At 47.3% G+C, this 22,365-nt stretch overlaps 2 protein-coding genes across 2 annotated transcripts in view; both read left to right on the forward strand.

Annotated features, from left to right (window-relative positions):
* Positions 1-4,764: 4,764 nt before the first annotated feature.
* Positions 4,765-16,471, forward strand: LOC142906957 (uncharacterized). The gene is made up of 2 exons (XM_076055784.1): positions 4,765-4,874; positions 10,457-16,471. Exon 2 carries the CDS (start codon positions 10,498-10,500, stop codon positions 12,328-12,330), a length of 1,833 nt encoding a protein of 610 aa, XP_075911899.1. The 5' UTR covers positions 4,765-4,874; positions 10,457-10,497; the 3' UTR covers positions 12,331-16,471.
* Positions 4,817-22,365, forward strand: part of LOC142905247 (uncharacterized) — a 50,698-nt gene continuing 33,149 nt past the window's right edge. Inside the window, exon 1 of the mRNA XM_076055800.1 lies at positions 4,817-4,874. The gene's annotated coding sequence lies outside the window, so the exon portion shown is untranslated. The remainder of the gene's footprint in view (positions 4,875-22,365) is intronic.

A 22,365-nucleotide genomic window follows, 5' to 3' on the forward strand; every position in this document is an offset into this window, starting at 1 on the left:
TGGACCGGGTCCTGGCTGACGGTCCGTTGTACACCGCAGGAGGAGTTTTTGTGTTCGCCGGAAGCTTAGGGTGGTGGCCTTGAGGTGAGTCGTCAGCTGGGCAGTGCCCCGTGGCGGCCTTACTCCCGAGGGGTCTGAGGGAGCAAGCACACGGCTAGACTGAAAGTTAGGCTTGGCAACCGCACGATCTGGCTCGTCAGACACATCATGCTCACGGTCCTTGCATGTAGTGGGAGTATCAAGGAAAGGTAGAAAGGGTTTTATGCACGACGGGTGCACAAACCAGCAGCATTTTTACACATTGGGGCCGGATGACCTTTACGACATCGACGGGCTCCCTCTAAGGTTTTAAAAGTTTGGGTGACGTGGACAGGAGTACTTGAGGACAGTGAAGCCACGCCCTGTCACCCTTGGACCATGTATGCGAGGAGACTTTGAGACTTCGCAGGCGCTCATTGGCCAATTGGCGGGCCTCCGAATTATGCTTAGCTGCCTCCCTTGCTTCCACCAACTTTCGGACATTTGACCGAATGTGCTGGGAAAGTTTGGATTTAGGGAACCCCTGAGCGACGCGTAATTGAACATCCACCGGGGAGTTGGCCTCCCTGCCATACATCAAATAGAATGGGGAAAACCCCGTGGCCGCATGAGGAGCCAATCGATAGGTGGCCAGAACCCCGTGAATCGGCTACTTGGTGGCTCAGCATGGTGGTGAGAGTCTTGTTAAACTGCTCCACAATGCCATCTGTTTGAGGGTGATAAGGGGAGGTGCGAACCTTGTGTGTGCCCAAGAAGTCGCAGACCTCTCACAGCAGGTTAGACGAAAAATTATTTCCCTAATCGGTCAGCAGCCGCTCCGGAGCACCCTTATCCAGGACATAGCCCTGGAGAAAGGCCTCCGTGATGGCTGCCACCGACTGGTTGGGTAGTGGCCAAGCCATAGGCCAGCGGGTGAAATATTCAACCCAAACCAGGAGGTACTTGTTACCCCTAGGAGTGACAGGGAAAGGCACGACCAGTTCGTTCACTCGGGATACCTGAATAGATTGCAATGGAGGGCACGACAGATTAAAGGCAGGCTTTCATCGAGCGTATTGGGGACATCCCTGAAGCAAGGTAGCAACGTCTCCCGACATACTCAGCCAAAAAAAGTCCACACTGAGTGTCGCAAGGGTTTTCTGAACCCCGAGGTGCAACAAACGCTCATGTGTGGCCCACACGACCCTTCCTCGCAAGGATGTAGGGACAACCAGCTTGTACCTCAGATCGCTGCCATCCCAACGCATGAGTAAGCCGTCCCTGAGGATAAGGGAGATGGGACTCCCAGAGGCCTCCCGCCTGTAGCCCTCAGCGGCCCGATGGCGCATCGCAAGGAGGGAACTGTCCTCCAGCTGGTGGCGGCCCCACTCGGCGGAGCTGAGACCCAGAAGGGCATCGGTGGCAGAGCCAGCAAGGGGGTCCGGAGGAGAATCAACTAACTCTTCTGCCGCCCCCGCAAAGGAGGAAGACGCATCAACGGTGGCTCGTTAACAGCGGCCCGACCCCGTGATACAGGCGCATCGGTCCGGACCATACATACGTGACAGTGCATCAGCGTTGCCATGGCGGACGCCCTTCCGGTAAACGACCATGAAGGAAAAGTCCTGTAGGACCTCCAACCATCGGGAAAGCTGGCCTGATGGCTGATCAACCTTAAGGGCATATTGTAGGGCAGCATAATCGGAGCACACGGTAAACTCTCTCCCTTACAGGTAAGGCTGGTATTGTTGAATAAAAAATACATTAGCCAGCAGCTCTCGGCAGGTAATGCAATAGCGTTGTTGGGCAGGCGACAAAACCCGACTGCCATAGGCGATGCCGTCGACCATCTGTATTGCTGGCGTCCGTATCCAGCAGGAAGGACGCCGATAAATCAGGGTAACTCAGGGGAGGGGCATTCACCAGACCGTCGTGGAGAGCATCGAACGCAGCCTGTTCAGCCGGCACCCACTGGAATTTCGCTCCCTTAGCCATAAGTGCGTGGAGTGGTTTGGCGATTGACGCAAAGCCCACACTGTATAACAATAACCCTATGTCTCCTGACTTTGGGCCACCCTTTTTAACGAAAAACATCTGTTCTTACTTTTTGGCAACCTTGTTAAATAGCCCTATGTCTCCTATTTGTTGGGCCACACTGTATAATGGTAATAACCCTATGTGTCTCGAATTCTGGTCTACCCTGTCAAAGAATAACCCTCTGTGACTTGACTTTTGGACCACCCTGTATATTAACTCTGTGTGTCCTTACTTTTGGATAACACTATAACGCTATGTGTCCTTAATTTTGGGCCACACTTCATAATAACCCTATGTGTCCTGACTTTTGAGCCATCCTGTATAATAATACCTTATGTGCCATGATGTTTTGACCAACCTGTATCATAATAACGTTATCTGTCCTGAATTTTGGGCCACCCTGTATAATAATGACGTGTGTATTTACTTCTGGGCCATGCTGTATAATAATAACAACCTTATGTGTCTTTGACTTCTGGGCTACCCTGTAAAATAATTACCCTCTGTCTCCTGACTTTTGGATATCCCAGTATAATAACCCGTGTGTCCTGACCTTTGGGCCACCCTGTATAATAAAAATGTGTGTCTGACTTTTGGGTAACTCTGTATAATAACCATGTATGTCTTGACTTTTGGGCCACCCAGTAAAATAACCGTGTGTCCTGACTTTTGGGCCAGCCTGTATAATAACCCAGTGTGTCCTGACTTTTGGGCCCTGCTGTATAATAGCTATGTGTGCATTGAGTTTTGCCACACCCTGAATAACAATAACCCTACGTCTTCTGACTTTTGGGCCACCCTATATTACAATAACCGTGTGTGTTCTAACTTTTTGGCAACCTTGTATAATAATAACCCTATGTCTCGTGACTTTTGCGCCACCATTGAAAACAATAACTTACGTTTCCCGACTTTTGGGCCACACTGTATAATGATAATAACCCTATGTGTCCTGACTCTTGGGCTACGCTGTAAAATAATAACGCTCTGTTTCCTGACTTTTGGGGCACTGTGTTTTATTACCCTATGGGTGCTGACTTTTTGGCCACCTTGTATAACTCCCTTGTGCGTCCTAACTTTTGGGCCACCCTGTATAACAATAACCCTACGTCTTCTGACTTTTGGGCCACCCTATGTTATAACCCTGTGTGTCCTGACTTTTGGGCCACCCTGCGTAACAATAATCCCACATGTCCTGACTTTTGTGTCACCCTGTTTTATAATGCTGTGTGTTCTGACAGTTGGGCCATCATGTATAACACAATAACCTTATGTCTTAAACTTTGGGCATCCTGTATAACAATAACCTTATGTCTCGTGATATTTGGGCCACCCAGTATGATAATCCCGTGTGTCCTGACTTTTGGGTCACTGTGCAATAGTTATAATTATGTCCTGAATTTTGGGCCATCTTGTATAATAATCCTACGTGTCATTATTTTTTGGCCCACCCTGTAAAAAAATATCCACGTGTCTTAACTTTTAGACCACTCTGTATAATTGCATTTCATGGAAAGTTGATGGCTTCATTCCGATCAGTGGGGAATTGAAATGCTATCCACACACCGTACTGGTTTCCCGTCCAGCACTGTTGATGGGAGTGGATGCACCCAGAGCTCATAGAGGCCACCGGAGCACATTGAGGACTCAGGGGGAGGGAGCGATGTGAGCGAGCCGAACTCCACACAGTCAAGGGCTCCAGCTACATGGCCACACTTTAAAACTATATCATCTCCTTCCATGTCCCCTCCTCTCGTCCTCTTCCCTCCCAACATTCTCTTTGACCGTCATTTTCCCTGTGCACAATCCCGTTTGGTTCTTCTTGCTCCTTGCACACCTCCACTATAATACACTTGCTTTTTACATTAAGCAGCACTGCCCATAGACTCAACTCTGCCGATCGGGTTAGCACTGCCCGTAGACGCAACGCTGCCAAAAGATTCAACACTGCGCATAGATTCAACACTGCCAATAGAGGATAGACTTGCCGATGACTGGTAACAGCAGTGTCAAGATCGACCTCTGTGGAGGAGGCTCGTGAAGGACACTACTGGGCAGTTGGAGGCAGTCGCCCTCCAGCAACAACGGAGGGCAGAGGAGCGATGCTCACAACGAGCGGAGCACCGGGTGGCTGAAGCACAGTTGGCACAGTAGGGGGCACAGGTGGTGCATCGGCCAGTCATCTCAATCAGTCAACCCATGACACCTGGGTATGTCACGTGACCTCTTGCACGCGGGCGTTTGATATTTCACGTGGCCTTAGCATGGAACAAGCGCCACATAGTGACGAATTGCGATTGTTGTTGATACTGATGATGGTGTTGTTGATTATGGTGTTGCTGATGATGGTGCTGATGATGACGGGATTGATGATGATGGTGCCGATGATGTTGATGATTATGATGATAGTGGTGTCACACACAGTGTACACACGCAATAATGTTCACGTTCTTGTTGTTGTAGCTGAGCTTACCCACCCAAGGGATCCCTGTGCAACAGAGGAATAAATGTAAAAGGAATCTAAATCAACTTAAACTCTAATACCACTCCTCACCGTGCTCGCGCTCTCATTTTACCACTCAACATGACGTCATCGTCGCGAGACGCCAGGGGGTGTGTACCCTGCTAACGACGTCATGTCACCGGTGAAATTATAATTTGGGCAAAGCCACGCCCAATCACTCATTGTCAGCGCATGACTCATTAACATAATTTATTCCACGGGAGGGTGCGACGTCATGTCATCTCCCCCCGCCGCGCTATTCCGCGTGACGTCACGAGATCCTGGAAAGCTGCTCGCCACTCAACTGAGATCCGAGGTGAGAAGTTCACATCGTGGTGGTGGTCGTGGTTTTTGGTGGTGGTTGTTTTTGTGTATTTAGGTGCAGCCTCGCTTCTTCTGTTGTTCTCCTGGGGATCTCAATTGAGTGTAGCAGCGAGTATGGAATGGATGTCCAGGTTGGAACGTTACAAAGTGTGGCCTAGCCATGCTGGGCTTGCCTCCTGCCATCGCCTGATTGTATTTGCTTTGATTTTTGTTAAATTTTTTTTTGTCCTCACCTGGCTGACAACTTTAAAATCACGGTTTTTTATATTTCTATTTTGAGCTAGAAATCTATTTCAGAAGCGACCTGCCCACAACGAAGTGGCTTGTAATCGTGTGGAAATTTACAGCAGCCAAATGCTCTAAACTCAAGTTTCTAATTAAGCTCACTCACTGGCCCACTCACTCATCCGTCCACTCACTCGTCTACTCATCCACCCTCCCACCCACTCTATAACTCGCTCACTCATCCACTCACTCATCCATCCACTCGCCCACACAAGCACACTCACCTACTCACACTCTCCTACTCACACTCTCCCACTCGCCCTCCCACTCACCCAAACTCACTGGCCCACTCACCCACTCACAATCAGAAGTGAATTTCACGAGCAACACCCATTGAGCTTAGATGCTATTTTTTTAACGGCGACATGGCGGGCAGACATCAACGCATTCCAAAATTACAGATTTACAAAACAAACTTAACAGAAATTACATTCCCACTCAAACTTTAGTGATTGTTATAGTCAGGTTAAACGAGGTTATAGATGGCAGAATTGAGATGCCAAAATACGATACGTGATTTTTCGGATTGTCCAATGGTTTAATAACAAGTCAAATAAAGAGCAAATACAGTCGAACCTCGGAAATCGACCGCACCAGAACCATTGACTGATTACCAATCGATTATATAATTACAATACCCCCCTCTGCCTCAAATCACTGCACCTGAATGAGTTAAATGATGACGTCACCCTGCTGCTCTATTTAAGACCGGGAGCAAGTGAGGGCTTTACCATTCTGGCGAATTTCCGGATGATGCTGGATGTAATTACCAGCGAAACGTCGTACTCAAACTGTAAATGGTGTGGATTCACTCTTCAACACACCGGTGGGCTAAAGTAGTGAACTATTTGTCTTTTATCAACGTGACACTTTTTTGCTGATTGGCCGTGTCGGGTTGTGGAGGGTTACGACACATTTATAAATAACGCGATCTAACCCAAAAACCTTTATTATGGATATTTCCGAAATTTTTTGCCCCGGAAACCGAACGAAATTCGGAGGTCGAACGGGCAATTGCGACTTGAAAGAACCTGTACGGCTGAGACGCGTTTGGCCAGCGTGCATGACGCTTGCCCAGACAAAGGTTTTACCGTGTAAGAGGCTCAGTTAATGCGTACCTCTCACCCAGTGCAGTTACCCGCAAAACATCGTTCCTTAACTTTTTTGTTAATTTCCTTTATTTTAGTCAGAAAGAGCTCAAGTGACTCACAGTTAGTGGCAGAAAAGAGGCATAAAAGAGAAAGAACCCCAGAAGGGCAGTTACCCGACGTTTTTTGTAAGAGGACTCCCCTTCCAAACAATAACACCACCTATACTCTTTGGTTCTATTGGGTAAAGTCACGTAGGTGAAAATAAAAAAATAAAAAAATCATGACGTTTCGGCCACAACACAAGCGGCCTTCATCAGGTGAAGGGACGAGACTGTCTGGAGGACAGCGCTATCCTCCAGACAGTCTCGTCCCTTCACCTCATGAAGGCCGCTTGTGTTGTGGCCGAAACGTCGTGATTTTTTGTTTTTTTGTTATTTTATTATCACCTACGTGACTTTACCCAATAGAACCAAAGAGTATGGATCCTAGCAGTCACAAAAGCTTTAAATCTAAAATAACACCCCCTCCTCACCACCTTCCACTCAAGCCATCAACTCTCCTTACTACAGGTAAAGTGAATTTCAGTGTTCATTTATTTCATTTATTCAATGTATTTATTCCATTTTATTTATTGTGTTTCTTGTTTTTTTGGAATATTTTTACACATGTAATTACTGTAAACTTCGTGAAAAATGCTTTATAATGAGAGATTTCTTGTGTCTGGAACGAATTAATGTCATTTACATTAATTCTTATGGGGAAAATTAATTAGGTGTTCGAACAAATCGGTGTTCGAACGGCCTTCTGGAACGAATTAAGTTCGATCTCCGGGTACCACTGTATACAGAAAAAATATCCTTGTGAATAAAAATAGCATGTGGTTGATACAGACTTGATGTTTGTGTTAAAATATACCACAATAATGTGTGGCTAATGCAGACAATGCTGCCTTGCAATAGGTATCTGTTTTCAAATAGGACTATGTACTTTATTCATTTCTATTTATTTTTCGTGAATTGCTTACCTTTCATGTATTTTGCACTCCTGTCGTTTTTTGTATGCGAGTTGAACTTCTTTCACACGTATGTATCCAACCATGTTTGTTTTTGTAACTTTCTGACCCGCCTCGACTGGACACCTGTGACATTCCTCCAGAAGACAGATTCTGATTTTAAAGATTCTGATCTTAACACCAGTATTATTGCCGAAAAGGTTAAAGCCTTTCCTTCTTTCATCAAAATAGTTGTATCATTATACATTTAAACCATGACACCAGTACACAATGGCCTACTCATGAAAAATAACGCGAGAAAAAATTACTTTAACATATATATGGAAGCATATGGTGCATGTTGGTGGGTATAATATGCCTGCAATATTCATAATACAATCATAACTAACATTTGTAAAGTGCTGCATTTCATCCGTGGATCCCACCAATCCGTGCCGTGTATCAAAAGTACGAAATATACACAGCCTTCAGGGTAAACAGCCAGAACTCAAGCTTCATTTACCCACTAACTCACTCACTGGATGACCCACTCACTCTCTACTCAATCAGTCAACTACTCACCTATTCTGTAACCAAATCACTTACCCACTCGCTCAGGTAAACGGCAAAACTAGGGGGGGATGAAGATCAGTTTACGGAGGTGAGTTTTAAAGATTGACTTAAGTATATCTCTGATTGTCTTACTAATCAGAGTGGCCGCTACTTTTTACCAGAGTGGTGAACCCGAAATATTGTGATTGGTGACATTTGCAATGCATGGGCAAAACCTTCTCTGGAACTGGGAGAGGAGGCAGTTTGACCGGTAGCTTCTGCAGTCAGTCGGTGTGTGTTCCCTTGCACTCATACTGGTAGAGCTCACTTCGTGGAAAATGGCGGCTGTTGTTGCGTGCGGTAATGTAACCTATAGCGCGCTGCGCTACGAACCAGGCAACACGAGTTCGATACCCACTCACCGCCACCAACACCAGTGACTATCTGAACCAGACTTGGGCCTCTCTAGATCGACTCGGCCTCAAATGAGTGCCTGGTGCAGTGTGTAAACATCGCCACTGGGGAAACAAAAGCGGTCGGGTGTGTTGCTGGCCATACACCCACTCCTGAACTTATTGTTAAGGCTATATTGGGGGTCTTTGTTGCAGGTAACTGTGTGTATATATGTGCATTGGAATATGCTCATGTGTGTTAATGTATTTTATTTGACTGCGAGTGCAAGTTAACCCTTAACCTTGTTTTTTATTTGCATTTTTAGCTTCTGTTAGTATTACTGGTTTTGTAGAGCGTGTTTTGGGAGTGTGTTAACGTGCTGGGTAGCTAACACATGGGTTTGTGTATTTTAATGTGTGTCTGTGTATATGTATGTGTTGCTTTTTGCTATGCCTTAAATATTCCAGGAAGTAACCACACTCTGTCAGTGGTTGGCTGGTGCACCATCTGGTGACAAAGTGTCAACACAGAATATTGTGATTGGTGACATTTGCACGGCTTGGGCAACCCAGAGTCTATGAGCAGTTTTAGTGCCGGGCATAATGGACTTCCAAAGGAAGGTGCAGAGGGAGGGTGATGATTTTGCACAGGTTGCAATACAGAACATTATTACAACAACATGGACTAAATGATGACCTCTGCTGTATTGGACGAAGACCTAACGTTTGACCACACTAATTGCCAGATTATGAATATTCAGCTTGCCAGACCTGCAGAGAAGAAGCTTGCAAAGCCCCATTGTGGTTTCAGGCCAGGGCAGTTCTCCACAAATGTCATACATTATGTCAATTATGCTTAATTGGTGTGCATCTCCTCATAGTTACAGGTAGGATAAGTTGTTTTTTAGTCATTGACTTTCATTTGTTTACCGCTTTTTCTCGCGCTAAATATTTGCACGAAAATGGCGGAACACCATCGCCCTTGTTCTTAATTACTTATTACACACGCCTGCATTTCCTCTCTTCCTTGCTTCTTTCGCTAAAGTCACGCAGATAGAAAACTAATATTTAAAAACTTACTTAGTAGATATAAAAATATGAATGTGTTTGTACACGTCCATGTGTGCGTGTGAGTCCATATATGTGTGTGGGTCTGTGTGTGTGTGGGTCGATGTGTGTGTGCGTCAATGTGTGTGTGATAGTCGCTGTGTTTGTATGTGTAAGTCCATATGTGTGTGTTCGTCCGTCTATGTGGTGGTGTGTAAGTCCATGTATGTGTAGAGACGTAAATAGCGTCCCATCGGTGTATACGCCGAATGCAACTACGAATGCTACAAGAGGGTGCACGTACCTCTGGAGAGAGCCAACGGAGACGTGGTGGGGAAGCAGGCCCTGCTCGGCAGGGTCCCGTCGCAGAGGGAGAGAGGGGACGTGCCGGCTCAGGGGAGTTAAGGGGGCCCGGAAATGAGGGCCCGAGGACATGTGATGCTGGCTCCGGTTCCGTCTCGAGAGACCGAGGAGGGGGTGTGGCCGGTTGGCAGAGCGAGGCCACGCTCGGAGGATAAGAGGCACGAGGGCGGAGTGTTGGGGCAGTCCAGCGGCGGAAACTGACGGTGCGGCGACTTGGGGAGTCGGGGGGCGTTGGTCGTTGGGGACTCAGTTATAGGGAAGACCCCCTTTTTGGGGTCTAGTGTAACCCCGAGTGTGTTATCCCTATCCCTGGAAGTGGAAATCGTGGTGCCTTTAGACCTCAGTGTGTGCCTCGTCCGATACACACTACAAATGTGTAACTCCATGTGTCTGTGTGTGTAAGTCACTGTGTGTGTGCGTAAGTCCATGTGTGTGTCTGAGTGGATGGGTGTGAGTCGATGTGTATGTGTATACGTAGATGTATGTGTGTGTGAGTCAATGTGTGTGTGTGAGTCGATGTGTTTGTGTGTGTGTGGGTCCATGTCTGTGTAAGTCGATTTGTGTTTGTGTCTTTTTCGCCAGGGCAATGCCGGGTACTTCCCGATAGTATTAAACATACTAGGGCCTCCAGGCACTAAACTGACCACTTGTCTGTTATGCCAGGCCAAGAGCTGATCGTCAATTGAAACAAGTGCCTTAAAACAGCCTGTGTGAATTGGGGGTGATTTTTTTATTTCTTGCTAATGTTTGAGTGTTCTTGTCTACGTAATATGTGAATATCACGTGTGTCTGTATATATATGCATTTCTATGCTGACATACATTGCGTGGATATTACTGTTTTCTGTCTGCAGCTGCCAGTTCCTCTGACACTTTGCTGTACAGAATTGGTCATATGGAGCGAAGAAAATCAGCGGGAGAAAAAGCCTTCAAGTGCACAGTGTGTGGGAAGGCGTTTGCACATCCATCACTTCTTAAAAGACACCAGAGAAGTCACACAGGAGAGACACCCTTCAAGTGCACTGTGTGTGGGAAGGCGTTTGCAGAGTCATCACATCTTAAAAGACACCAGAGAATACACACAGGAGAAACACCCTTCAAGTGCATTGTGTGTGGGAAGGCCTTTGCACAGTCATCAGGTCTTAAAACACACCAGAGAATACACACAGGAGAAACACCCTTCAAGTGTACTTTGTGTGGCAAGGCATTTGTTAATTCATCAATTCTTCAGGGCCACCAGAGAACACACACAGGAGAAAAACCATTCAAGTGCACTGTGTGTGGGAAGGCGTTTGCACAGTCATCATTTCTTAAAAGACACCAGAGAATACACACAGGAGAAACACCCTTCAAGTGCACTGTGTGTGGAAAGGCCTTTGCACAGTCATCACATCTTAAAACACACCAGAGAAAACACACAGGAGAGACACCCTTCAAGTGCACTGTGTGTGGGAAGGCGTTTACAGAGTCATCTCATCTTAAAAGACACCAGAGAATACACACAGGAGAAACACCCTTCAAGTGCACTGTGTGTGGGAAGGCCTTTGCACAGTCATCAGGTCTTAAAAGACACCAGAGAATACACACAGGAGAAACACCCTTCAAGTGTACTTTGTGTGGCAAGGCATTTGCACATTCATCAATTCTTCAGGGCCACCAGAGAACACACACGGGAGAGAAACCCTTCAAGTGCACTGTGTGTGGGAAGGCGTTTGCAGAGTCATCACATCTTAAAATACACCAGAGAAGTCACACAGGAGAGACACCCTTCAAGTGCACTGTGTGTGGGAAGGCCTTTGCAAAGTCATCACATCTTAAAACACACCAGAGAATACACACAGGAGAAAGACCCTTCAAGTGCACTGTGTGTGGGCAGGCGTTTGCACATTCATCACTTCTTAAAAGACACCAGAGAATACACACAGGAGAAACACCCTTCAAGTGCACTGTGTGTGGGAAGGCCTTTGCAATGTCATCGCATCTTAAAACACACCAGAGAAAACACACAGGAGAGACACCCTTCAAGTGCACTGTGTGTGAGAAGGCGTTTGCATATTCATCAATTCTTCAGGGCCACCAGAGAACACACACGAGAGAGAAACCCTTCAAGTGCACTGTGTGTGGGAAGGAATATTCACTGTCAACATATCTTAAACAACACCAGCGAACGCACACGGGAGAGAAACCCTTCAAGTGCACTGTGTGTGGGAAGGAATTTTCACTGTCAACATATCTTAAAAAACACCAGCGAACACACACAGGAGAAAAACCCTTAAAGTGCACTGTGTATGGGGGGAAGGGTTTTCGACATTTAGGGGATCAAAACAACCATCAAGCCATTAATCAGGAAATTAATCTGAAATCGGCTTGTGAAAGTCAAAGTGCTGCAATGAGTCCATCCCTCATTAAACAAGAACCAGAAAAACATTTGAGATATCAAACGTTGCCAGGAGTGAAGGCGAAATGTCAAGAAGTGAAAATGAAATTTGAGTCGGTGAAGGTAAAAAGTGAAGAAATGATGGTAAAGAGTGAAGAAGTGGTAGTGAAATGTGAGGATGAAAATTCAACTCCAAAATCCGACCTTCACGTCGATAGAGGCAGCGTGAAGCTGGAGGAGACTGTGGAGGCAGAGCGAGGCAACGCCCAGCAATTTGTGGATGTTGAAGTGTGGGTGGATTTTTTAGGCAATACTGAGTCAAATGGAGACCAAGTAGATGTGCATCGTTGAGCTTAGGATAAAGAAGTTCCATTTAATTCACAGGCCTTTCCCAGAATTGAGGTTTTTATGGTTAGATTGCGTAAATATTTCAATTTATCGTTAAAACCCGCCACCACCCGACACAGCCAACTAGTAAGGGTTGTCACGTTAATATAACATGCCAATTCGTCACTAGTACAGCACACTGGTGTGTTGGAGAGGCAAGCCACAACGTTTACAATCTGAGCACGACGTTTCGCCAATCATTACAACTAGCTTCATCAGGCGACAGCCAGATTTGTGCCTTTCCCATTAAAAGGGTTTAACCTCCAAGTAGTCAATAGAGGCAGCGTGAAGCTGGAGGAGGCTGCGGTCAGAGAGGGTGAAATGAAACACAGCAGTTTGTCGAGGTGGACTTTTGGAGAATGCAAAGTAGGAGCGGCCAGCATGTGTGGACTAGGAGGTTGGGTAGATCTGTAAGCAGGAGCGGGAGACAAAAAAGCTCCACAGCATTCAACGTGTTATAATATTATTTACATTCATATTGGCGCTTGCATAAATGTGTTATTTCTTTCTCACTGTGCGTAGCTAATCTTGCTAAGCAAAGGTGAAATGCTTCAGCAACTAAAAAGAGGCTTGTATCATATTTCATCTCAATCGTTCGACATCTAGCCCCAGTGGCAGCTGTCCCTTTGTGGTCCAAGGTGACTCAGTACCGACCTGCACGTGGACATGAGGTGGCCAGTAGGGTGGAGCGATGATTGATGTGTAACCCCAGTCGGGTAATTTGTGGCTAATCTTTCGAATCTGGCAAATTTTGACCCTCACACCGTGAATGTTGAACATCCACTGTTAAGCTGATGGTGCATATTTTGGTCAATATTGCTGCAGTAATGAGGGGTGCCGGACAGATGTGAACTGTGTATCTCTTTTAACAAATATCAACCGTGCTATCACTTGGCTTCTCAGTCTAAGAATGCATGCAGGTGTATGCATCCATTCAGAGATATACGTGTACAGTAAATGCGATGTAATGTGATCTGTATATTTCAATGCAATAATGCAATGTTCGCGATGTATCTCTTGATAATAATCTTGTATATAAAAGTCTCCGCGCGTGCACTTGCGAGGGATTTGGCTCTCAACGGTGGGGTTGATTTCGAGAAAAAATTGCCAGCCAGCACTCCCGAAGCCCCACGGTGGGAATAGGCTATTCCTTTTTCACGTCCGTCACCTTTAAATTAGTAAAATGAGCGATTTTGTGGAATTCAGATTTATTTATTTATTTACTGCCCGTCACCGGCCGTACCAACTCACGCCAATTGGGTTGGGGGGGCGGACCCTACCAAATGATGCGTGTTCGGACGAGCTCACTGTACTGCCAGCCTTTCATGTCGACTGTATTCTGCTTTTTCAGCTGCTGCTCGTTTTGCCCACTTTTTATGTCGACTGTAACAATGCTTATGTCATTGAGTCGGTGAACTGGCAGTCTATAATCTAGACTGTAGCCTGCTTCTCAACTTACCTGTGCGTACTGCTGCTCTTTAATTTAAACTTGTTTCTGCTTATTTCTTCAATGCATTTCTAGTGTTTCCATTGCTCACGTCATATTTACTCATACGTAGTACTGCGATACTGATAGCTGTGCCATATCGGGGCTTGCTGTGCACGTTGATGTGTGAGTCAATGTGTGTGTGTTTGAGTCCATATGTGTATACGTGTAGGTCCATGCGGGTGTTTTAAGTCCATGTGTGTGTTTGTCTTTTTTGGAACGGGCAACGCCCGATGTGTGTGTGTACTTCGAAGTGTTTGTGCGTGTGTGTCAGTCCAAGTGTGCATGTCAGTCCATTTGTGTGCGTATCAGTCGCTGTGTGTGTGTGTTAGTCCATGTTTGTGCATGGCTCCATCCGAGTGTGTAAGTCAATGTGCGTTTATGTGTGTGTGTTAGTCCACGTGTGTGTTAAGTCCATGTGTGTATGTGTCACTCAATGTGTGTGTGTAAGTCAATGCGTGTGTGTGTTAATCCATGTGTGTGTATCTAAAGTAGATGTCTGTGTGTCACAGTCCGTATGTGTGTAGGGTAATGTGTGTGTAAGTCCATGTGTGTGTGTCTTAGTCGATGTGTGTGTGTAAGTACATGTGTGTTCATGTCAATGTGTGTGAGTCCATGTATGCCTGTGTGCGAGTCGCTGTATGTGTGTACGTCGATATGTGTGTGTAACTCCATGTGTGTGTATCTAAAGTGGATGTCTATGCGTGTGTGAGTCCATTTGTGTGTGTGTAAGTCCATGTGTGTGTTTGAGTCGATATGTCTGTGTGTCAGTCCATGGGCGTGTGTGTTAGTCGCTTTGTGTGCGTGCCTCCATGTGCGTCAGTGTAAGTCCATTTCTTTGCGTGTCTGTAGGTCCATGTGTGCGTGTGAGTGAATTTATGTGCTTTACTGACCTGGTCATAGCCTATGATACCATCAGTAGGCCTGGCCTCTAGGTTCTTCATGCTTTCCGAGTCCTTCACCCTTTGTTCACGGTCCTTAAGGACCTTCATGATGGCGAGCGGCCCCGCGTCAAACTACATGGCCGTCAGTCAGAGCCATTCCCTCTACACCTTGGGGTGTGACAGGGATGTCCTCTGGCTCCCACATTATTTTACATATCTTTTGACCACGTCGTTCGTGAACCCTTCAGTGGCTGTACCAGAGGAATTACCATATGGTACAGATACAATGGGAGGCTGATCGATGCCCGGGTGCGGTCATGGGATGGCTCCCTATTGCTCAACCATGTTATGCATGCCGATGCTCTGGTTATTGCTGCTCACTCAGAGGAGGAGTTGCAGGCACTGCTGCTGAACCTGGAGCTTGGCACTAAGAGGTGGGGCCTTACCATCAGCCCCACCAAAACTAAGCACCTACCTGGGTATTTTGTACCATCGGACAATCCACCCCCACAACTCACAATTGGTGTTGCGGCAGTTGTGCAGAGATTGGAGAGATTCCCATACTTGGCCAGTGTGCTCATGACCGGCTCCGGTTTAACAGCAGAGGTCTCACTCCAAATCAGTTGCGCGCCATTATCTTTTCATCGGCTGCGTTACGCTGTGTGGAAGCAACCTGGTCTCTCGCTCCGCATGAAGCTCCAGGTCTTCTTGGCCACGGTAATTCCCTCCGTTCTACGCTTGCGAAACGTGCACCCCCTAATGGAATATCTTCGCCGGTTAGAAACATTTAGGCTGGCCTGCTAACGATCCATCCTGGGTGAAATGATGTGTGTGTGTGTCTAAGTCGATGTCTCTCTATGTGTGTGGATCGATGTCTGTGTGTAAGTCCATGTGTGTGTCTGCCTTTTTCGCCCGGGCAACGCCGGGTACTTACCGCTCGTTTAGCATATACAGCAAAAGCTCTTATCCAGCATCCATGGAGATTCGACGGTGCCAGTTCATCAAATGTGCCGGTTATCTGAGAGGTATACTTTAAGGTTCAGCAAATTTCTCAAGTATAAAAACATTTTTTAATGAAGAAATTAAACATACATTTTAACTATGATATTCAACTTAATTAACTCTTTTACAGAGGTACCAGTCATTTGTACACCATTCTAAGTTCATTGTAGAGAAGCAGTGGTGCTGTTTAGATTACAGTGTACAGTAGTGCAGTACTGTATGTACAAGTACAGTGAAACAATTAGGTTAGGTAGCCCACAACACGATCACAATGGCGGATTGCAATTGCGACTCCATTAGTGCCACCACTCAGCAACGTCATAAAGCACGCTGCAAGATGGCAGAATTTTTCTCGATACGTGAAGTAATAATTACATTGCCGCTTAACAGATGCCGGTTAATAGAGCATTCTGGATGGTGAAGTACGTGATAGAGATTTTGCTGTAAGTAGCATTTGGTGTTAAATGGTCAAAAATGGAATGTCCTAAATAGATCAACGTTTGTTTTGACAGTAACCTGTGTGGAACATTTACGTGACTGCTGTTGTTCATGTGATTCAGGGTCAAAATCTTTTTTTGTAGCTTAGGAACCATATCACCCAACTCATTGTCTTCTAAATCACGACTATAGTATATACAAGGGAAAACACTGAAATGTTACATGAAGGAGATATTTTCTCCACAACACTAATTATGCTGTGTATCTTACGTATAAACATGATTTTTTTTGTCTGCCTGTGTCTCCGTACGCCTATCCTCGTAACGCTTTCAACTGACAAACTGTTGGGTTTACGTTTCAACAAAGTCCAGTCATATCTCGGTATATGTCCGCTTTGGAATACGTCGAATTTGGTATACGTCGTGTTTTGACGAGAAAAAAATGTCTTGGGATACGACATCTTGCTTGGGATACGACGCGCTTGCTAGAACTTGTATGGGTCGGGGTGAGTCACCGCGTACCCGCGTATACCCCGTTCACGACTGAAACAAAGCGCCGCTCCTCAGTCAACAAGCCGTATATGTATTGTGTGGAATGACCAGACAATGTCACACTTCAGGAACATTCTTAGAAGAAGGCAAAAACAAACTTCAATGGACAGATTTTTAGTAAAACTCAAACCTGGTGAGCCTCAATCAGATCCAAGTCATGAAAAGAGAGAGAAAAAACCCCAGAATTTCAGCTTCACCACCTCTCAGCAAGGTAAAGTGATGTTAAATTTTATTTCAATTTATTTTAATTTGTGCATTTAAAATTTATGCATTTATTTTAATTTATGTATGCATTTTACTAATGTCTAAATTATTGTATACAACCCCATTAATGTTTAATATGCCACATAAAATATTATTTCTTATACTCTGGAACGGATTATTTCCTTTCCCTTTATTCTAATGGGTAAAATTCGTTTGGTATACGTCATTTTCGGTACAAGTCCTACCTTCTGGAATGAATTAACGACGTATACCGATGTACCACTGTACACAGATACAACAAACAGCCCCCCCCCCACCGCAAAGTACACATACAACAAACAGCCCCCCCCACGAAAACCTTGTTTTTCCCCTTGGTCCAATGTAAACTAATAAGATCACACCTTGTAACAATGTACACTGCGCATGCATAGAAACGCCAACTCACTGTTGCCCCGAGCAACGCAAACAAGCTTTTTGAATGGCACACAGCTGAGGTAAATCCTGAACAGTGTGATGTCCCCCCCCACCCCAATGTGTGCCTTTACTACAATAGTAGATGCTACTGTAGTCAGATACTAATGTAGTGCCGTGAATTTACTCGGACGACAACCGCCTTTCTTCCACCGTCACTTTTATTTCCATCGTTACTTTTATTTCCATCGTTCCGCACACACTATAATTTCTCCTCTCCGCGCTCTGCCAACTCGAGCACTCGAATTCCCCTCAGCACCGTCCGCTCATACTCCTTGTCTTCCCACACACTGGTTCTCTATCTCCGCACACACAGTGACTCGTCTACCTCTTCACACACAGTGACTTGTCTATCTATAACTCTCCCTGTACCTATCTCTCCCGTAACTACCCCTCTGCTAACGCTATCTCCCCCTATCGCTATTTACTGTCCTTTGGGTTCGGCTCTCAATCTATTCTTCCCTAACATTTGCCGGCTCTCCTCTTCGCATCTCTCGCTGCTCTCTCCACCTCTCGCCAACAACTCCCCAACAACAACTCAACTCCCCGTCCAAATCACCTAGCGTTTTATCCCCTTTGCAATCAGCCTTAATTAATTGCCACGTGTCTCGGTGGCATTTTTCCGCCAGCTCGCACCTGTCCAACGGTCCAGACTTCGTGACGCCGCCACTTAACGCTAACAGCCTCTCGACCAATCACAGCCCTCGTGCCATGACTCCCTTAATTACTTCGGTTTGTTTACGCCACCCGTGACTCCACCACCTGCTCGACCTTATGTGACCCACACTGCTTGTATGTCTGTATGTACTGTACATGGCCAATTTACCCATGCGTATCTTTTACTCCACTACACTACTATAGAGTGAGTAAATGCTACTATAGAGTCGGTAGATATTCTATGGTTCTTTCAGTAAAGCCACGTAGATAGAAAAAATAATACAAATAAAGTAAAAAATATCACGACGTTTCGATCGCAACACAAGTGCTCGTCATCAGGAACAGGGAGGTTCGCCTTTGAGGGCAAGCTATTTATAAAGGTTTAGAGATTGGTGGGGCAGCTAATGTTAATGTAGGAGAAAGCTCCAACACCGGCAGTAGGTCTACACCAATCAAAGCATTGCACCTCGCTCCACACACTCACATTGCTGACGGAGGTTGACAAGAAAACACAAATCCGGTCATGAGCCAAAGTGGTTGATAATATCTTTCCAATGATTGCTGAGTCTATAACCTTCCTCTCGGTTGAAATTGTCTCTGTGTTTGTTTATATGGATGGCTTTATGAACGAATTCGTTCATGAAGCCATCCTGATGACGACTGCTTGTGTTGCAATCGAAACGTCATGACATTTTAATTCCCTTTATTTTAATTTTATTATTTTTTCTATCTATGTGACTTTACCGAAAGAACCATAGAGTATGAATTCCTGCAGTCACGAAAGTTTTAAGTCAGTAGATACTACTGTAGTCAGTAGATACTACTGTAGTGAGTCATTCTGAGACACTATTTAGGAGGCAACAACGTTTATTATACACTTATGCAACACCATTACACACAGGACTAAATACACCTATTCTCACTCTCGTTATGCATAGGACCACCAATACACCTGTTCTCTTGCTTACGGGATAATCTATAATCGGATCGGAGCAGCCACATGCTGCCTGGCCCACGATGTCAAAGATGGGGACGGAGACATAGACATAGCTCTTGGGTTCCTCATCACTTCTAGACAGCCCGGATCTGTGATCGGGGCTTCCCTTTTACCCCTCTCGGTGCGGCCTGGCCCCACCCTCGGCCACGCCCTCTGTCTATAATATTCCCAACAGTTCCCGGCTACACCGTACCTGTTCCCTCTCTGGCTCCGCCCTCAATCACACCTCCATCGAGAACTCTCTAGACGTTCCCAGCTACCCCCCCCCCCCCCCCGTACTGCCTCGTTCACCTTTGGCCCACATTACTCATCCTCACATGGCCCCTACCACCAGCCGCCCCCCACCGCACTCTTACAGTGGCGCACTCTGTGGTAATTCCCTGCTGCGCTGGTTGAGGCTGTAGTAGTTACCCCTATAGTCAATAGATACAACTGTAGAGTCTCTAGATACCACTTATTCTATTGTATGTAGGGTGTGTTAGTATATATGCTTGCAAAAACAAAACATGGGCAGAGGGGGTTAAAATAACGTGGGCAAGGGGGTTGACAACATTTGGAAACCTTTAGATCAACTTTTTACCCCCACTTTTTATAACTTTTTGATTCAGGACTTGAGAGAGGCTCTTATAATTATGTTGATGGACAAATGTAACGCAGGACTTTTATAATAGCTTAGTATTTGTGTATGTCAGTTTAACACGTAGGCTTTCGCGACCAATATCATCCGTAATAGTTTTTTTTGGGGGTGAGATCGCGTAAATATATAAATGAGTTGTTAAAACTCGCCACCACCCGACAGCCAACTAATAAGGGTTGTCACGTAAAGAGAACATGCCAATTCGTCACTAGTACAGCACACCGGTGTGTTGGAGAGCCAAGCCACAACATTTACAATCTGAGTACGACTGTGGGGGCCGACGTCCACCCCACCGCCCTCGCTGGGCAGGTGGGGCGCGATGTCCACCCCCTGCACTTCCTCCTCCACTGCGTCGATTGGCTCCCACTGGGCCCCCGCCCCCCCGCGCTAGCGCCCCCTCTGAGGGACATTGCTAAACTGCTGACTCGCCGCCACACGGGGTTAGTCCTCGCTCACACGTGCGCACCGCAGTCAACACTAATGCAAAGCCGCGAACACACCCACGGGCGATTATCCCTCGGCACACGCGCTCAAGCTGCAGCTCCACGCTCGCTCTCCCACGCACACCGTCACTCACATTGATGTGGCGCGCCGTGGTACAACCACACCCACGCTTGCAGCGATCTCCCCTCCGCACACCCGCAACTCACACTAATATAGCGCACCGCACTAAACCTGACGCTAAACAGTGGCGCAAATGCGTGCGAACGTCTGCGGGTGGTTATATGCTACCCTGCACCTGTGCCAAGCAGCACTCTGAAGCGATTGCACGAACACGCGCATCGCACGGTTAGCACTACAGCAGCAGCGCAAACACTCGCGCATCTGCAGGTGCTTAATTTAACGAGCGCGCATGCTGCAGCTCTGCCCTCGCCGCTCGTCCGTCCATGCCGCTGCTCTACACACAAACACAAATCACACTGTACCGATAGTCTGTGCTAATGTTTATTTACGGCGCAAAACCCTCCACTGCCCGGAGGAAATATTCCGCGAGCAGAGCCTAGCCTATCGCTACCCAATTCTCCTCAAACACGCGCCCTTTTACTCACCTCGCAGCTGTTCCCACGGCGTCGCACGGACGCGGAGAGAGGCCAAGGTACAGAGACAGAGCCTGGAGATCAGAACTCTCTAACCATTTTCGGCTCCCCCTTTTAATGACCTGGGATGTCGAAAATCCAAGGTTACGTGACATCATCCTGCGTAGCCAATCATGCACCTACTTTTCGATTTCCAAACGTTTTGCGGCCGTTACCTAGAGCATTACGTCACGCGATCCCCCGGTCCATTGTCTCCGCGCCCGCATTCCTTACCCCTGACGCAGCCGGTCTGCCCTGAGCGGCACCCGGCTGAATACACACCCGCAGTGTGACCAGGGATTTCCCTCCTACCTCCTCATCTGCGCTGCTCACGTAATATTTCACCCTGGCCCCTCCCCGGTGTTGTGAGTGTCTCATTGTGGTTAGCATGGTGAGCTTCTGTACGCCCATACAATCTTAAGCCAATATAGGGGGGCCCCCAATATAATTTGTCCTGGGGGGGGGTTCAGCCAGTCTCCTGGCACTGGGAAACCATGGGACTTCCCCTCTAGGGGCCCTTCGGATGAAAACCCGTGGTGCCAGGCGATCCCCCGCTGGGACACTACGTTGAGTGGCGTGTGTGCGTTCAGGGCGGGGGCAGGGGGGAATCGCGGCGTTTGCGGAGTGACTCCGCGGTCCAGTCAGCCCATCCCGGGCTGACTGGAGCACTTCACCTAGGCCGCTCCAATCAGGTAGCGCCGCGGAGTCCATGGGACTCACCCGGCCCTTGTTGCTGGTTTCGTAGGTGGTTGCTCTGTTTTACAAGGCTCCTGCGGCGTTCTCCGTCTCCTGTCCTCCGGCGTCCGCTGGTTGGGGAACAAACTCAGGGACAGAGGGGTTTAGGGGCTGCCACACCCGTTGCCTCCTGGCTGGGCCGGGGTCCGCTGGGAACTTGGGCCCAGCGGGGCCCATGTATGGCACGAAGCCATCGGGTATAGAGGGCATGGGGGGTTTTAAACTGGCATGGGGGGTGCCTGGATTGTGGAGTTTCGGGGTACTCGAAGGGTGGGTGCATTCCCCCCCATGGCTGCCCTCCAGGGTTTTAATCGGCGGATGTTAACCACCGTCTCCCAACTCCTCTCCCCGCCCTGGATCAGCACCGTTCAGGGGGAGATTTGACGCACCGTGGACCAGGGTCCGCGCCAGGATGTGGTCAGGTTCCCCACCTGTCCGGCCCCTACACTCGGAGTATGCAGTCATACCTTAGAGCCCGCCGAGTAGTAGGGGGGCTCCATACGGGGGCGGGTGCCCTGCTCTTGCCGCTGATGGGCGGCCTCCCCCTGTTGGTAGGCCCGGCCACGTGCCTCTCGCAGGGTCCCTATTAGGTGCTCCACGGGTTGGCTCTTTTCCTCCGGTTGTGGCGGGGGAATTCCGAAGAATAGATCTGCCGGTAGGCGAGACTCACGACCAAACATCATTAGGAACAGGCTCTGTCCAGTGGATGTGTGTACCGTGGTGGTGAAGGCGAACAGAGCGTAGGGGAGGTGTTCGTCCCAATCCTGTTGATTGGCGGCCGCCATATGTTTGAGCTTTCCGGCCAAGGTCTGGTTCATGCACTCCACCATACCATTTGCCTGGGGGTGATATGCGGTGGTT

Source organism: Petromyzon marinus, chromosome 72 (genome assembly GCF_048934315.1).
Source record: "Petromyzon marinus isolate PM22_M1 ecotype Great Lakes invasive population chromosome 72, UKy_Petmar_22M1.pri1.0, whole genome shotgun sequence".
NCBI classification, from domain to species: Eukaryota; Metazoa; Chordata; class Hyperoartia; order Petromyzontiformes; family Petromyzontidae; genus Petromyzon; species Petromyzon marinus.

Coding starts and splice junctions, on each gene's coding strand:
- LOC142906957 (XM_076055784.1), top strand. CDS start 10,498: ATGGAGCGAAGAAAATCAGCGGGAGAAAAAGCCTTCAAGTGCACAGTG.